The 2,500-nt window shown below is 34.5% G+C and overlaps 2 protein-coding genes across 2 annotated transcripts in view; one reads left to right on the top strand and one right to left on the bottom strand.

The window, feature by feature from the left end:
• Nucleotides 1-1,666, top strand: part of LOC137630688 (uncharacterized) — an 11,599-nt gene extending 9,933 nt beyond the window's left edge. The window contains exons 6-7 of the mRNA XM_068362319.1: nucleotides 610-693; nucleotides 1,220-1,666. Of these exons, the coding sequence (XP_068218420.1) occupies nucleotides 610-693; nucleotides 1,220-1,357 (222 nt within the window). The 3' untranslated portion in view covers nucleotides 1,358-1,666. The remainder of the gene's footprint in view (nucleotides 1-609; nucleotides 694-1,219) is intronic.
• A 167-nt stretch (nucleotides 1,667-1,833) lies between these two features.
• The window catches only part of LOC137630687 (alcohol dehydrogenase class-3-like), an 11,796-nt gene continuing 11,129 nt past the window's right edge, over nucleotides 1,834-2,500 (bottom strand). Inside the window, exon 8 of the mRNA XM_068362318.1 lies at nucleotides 1,834-2,272. Coding sequence (XP_068218419.1) covers nucleotides 2,112-2,272 — 161 coding nt within the window. The 3' untranslated portion in view covers nucleotides 1,834-2,111. The remainder of the gene's footprint in view (nucleotides 2,273-2,500) is intronic.

Below are 2,500 nucleotides of genomic sequence, written 5' to 3'. Positions count from 1 at the left end.
TTCTGACTGATTTTATTTGACTTACAAGTATAGCTTTTTTATTATCCATTTCGTCTTCTTTCTACCTTATTAAGCCCACTGTATAGTAGGGTAGGCCACTTGAGTCAACTTTTTCCATTTGTTTCCATCCCTTGCATTTTTCCTCAGTCCCTCCTCACCTCATCCATCCATCTGATCGGTTGACGTCACACACTCCTCCTGCCAATGACTGGCATAAATTTAGCTGTATTGGTTGATTCTACCTTCTCCCTTCTCGTTACATTGTTTTAGTATCTCAGCAGAGCTTTCCTATGATATTCTTTTACAGCATATGCTACACTTTTCTCTTATGTCTTGACTCTCCCAACTTTCCTCATCTCAATTCTCTCCAAAAGTTCCTCCTAATCCCACTTAAGTGACTAAGTTTCTGTCCCATATAATACTGTGGTATAGACCTGATAACTGTCTTTTAGATCATCATATTGAGCCTTAATAATATATGTGTGTGTGTGTTTTTTTTTCTAATAACTCCAGTTACCTATTTCCAATTCCACCATGCTTCTCCCCCTTTCTGTATCACTGCTTTCTCGACATACCTAAATTCAACATTCATTTCCATTCCATTTTCAGGTCAGTGCCAGAATCCATCTCCCTGATGACATCAGAACTATGTCTGAGGTCGAAATGCACCTTCACTTCTCCGAGTTGCACCAGGTAAGTCCTTACCAAGCTAACGCATTGCGTTCTCCTTTAGAATTTCTGAGTAAACCCGTTACCAAGTTGTCATTTCAAGGGACTTTTATTAGTGTTTTATAAATTTGTCATACTCAACGAGATGATTCGATGTGCATCATTTTCCCTATAACGCCAATCTTTGAAACTCCCTTCCGACATTCGTTTCGCCAACTTATATAATTTTAGAACTAAGTCTATCATTTTCGCAGTTAAAACCCATTGTTATAACAGTTTCATCTGAGTTTGAACTGGATAAGAGCATCAGGCTGCCCGTCCCACCAACTTCTGTGATGATGTGCAACATTCTATCAAGATTAGATTCAAGTTTCAATAATGTATATGTTTTATCAATCAATGACATTAACGCTATCGTAACCTTACCTCCTTGAGTATACTCACAGGACAGAATCTAACATCCGAGTATTTCTATGGAAGGCCACCAATGCTTGTCTCCAATTGATGATCTCTTTTCTTTGTCCAAAACTGATGATTTTTCCGTTTACAGATCTTGGAGGGACTCAACTGCCTGGGCTACAAGTTGATTTTCAGCCAGCCTCTGGTCACAGAAATTATGGAAATCGGTGGCCAAAGATACCCGATGGCCTATCAAGTCAGTTGGCTCAAGGAGAAGTCAATTGCGTAATTTGATTTTAAGTGAATAACACTTCAAGGAAGATGTTTACTCTGTTAATAAATCGTTTATTTTTCTAACTTCTGTTTTTTTACACATGTTCCTTAATTTTATCAATTATAAAGGTAAATGTGCATTTACATTCCCACTGAAATACACACACATATGTGTGTGTATGCGTGTGCGTATGTGTGTGCGTGCGTAATTGGCAGTTAGATTTTGTGTTAGCATCTATTGTAAGTGATATATCTAACATGTTTTCTCTTTTAGTTGTTATTTCCAACCTTAAACTGTTAATTTTTTTTTCTTCTTTTTTTTTTTTTTACAAAAGTACATTCAATTCCCCAGAAGTCTGTTATTGAAATTATTGGCCATTTAGGCATTTTCCTGTAAATTTAGTACATTTGAATAAGGATTTTGCTAACAGACTAGTCGAAAATGATTAAGTTTCACAGAATCTATGAGAGCAACACAATAAAATAAACGAATTCTTCGACATTTCTCTAAATTTTATTTAGAATACTAATATCAATAGGATCATATTCCATGATTAAATAAAATGGGCAAATGAAGCTTTTGTTTTATATTTATTTTTCTCTTACAGTAGTCATACCATTCCCTGAGTTTAGATTGTAATTTTCTCCACATATTCTTCTTTAAAAATGAAATATTCTTACCTTTAGACGGGAATGTGACTAGTTTGATATGAAAGTAAGTCTCGCGAAAAAGGTGTCGAATATCTGCATGACTCCTTTATGTTTTTTGCTTAGAAATGCATGACAGTCTTGAGAGTTTTACCTTGAATCAAGTAATCGAATGCTTTGTTTACATCGTCTATAGACAAAGTGTGTGTTATGAATTCGTCCAGCATGATCTTCTTCTGCATGTAATCATCAACGAGGGCAGGTACCTCCGAGGGTTCCAATCCTGAAAATATGGCAACACGATATATATATATATATATATATATATATATATATATATATATATATATATATATATTTATATATATATATATATATATATATATATATATATATGTGTGTGTGTGTGTGTGTGTTATGTAAATACCATCATTAAACATACCAATCTAAATTGTATATGTTAGAACTTCTACGTCACTTTAAGTACTTATACTACCATTACGTGGTCCTT

The sequence above is a fragment of the Palaemon carinicauda genome, chromosome 38 (genome assembly GCF_036898095.1).
Source record: "Palaemon carinicauda isolate YSFRI2023 chromosome 38, ASM3689809v2, whole genome shotgun sequence".
NCBI classification, from domain to species: Eukaryota; Metazoa; Arthropoda; class Malacostraca; order Decapoda; family Palaemonidae; genus Palaemon; species Palaemon carinicauda.
The sequence above is the reverse complement of the archived record's forward strand: the minus strand, read 5'-3'. Positions and strand labels throughout refer to the sequence as shown.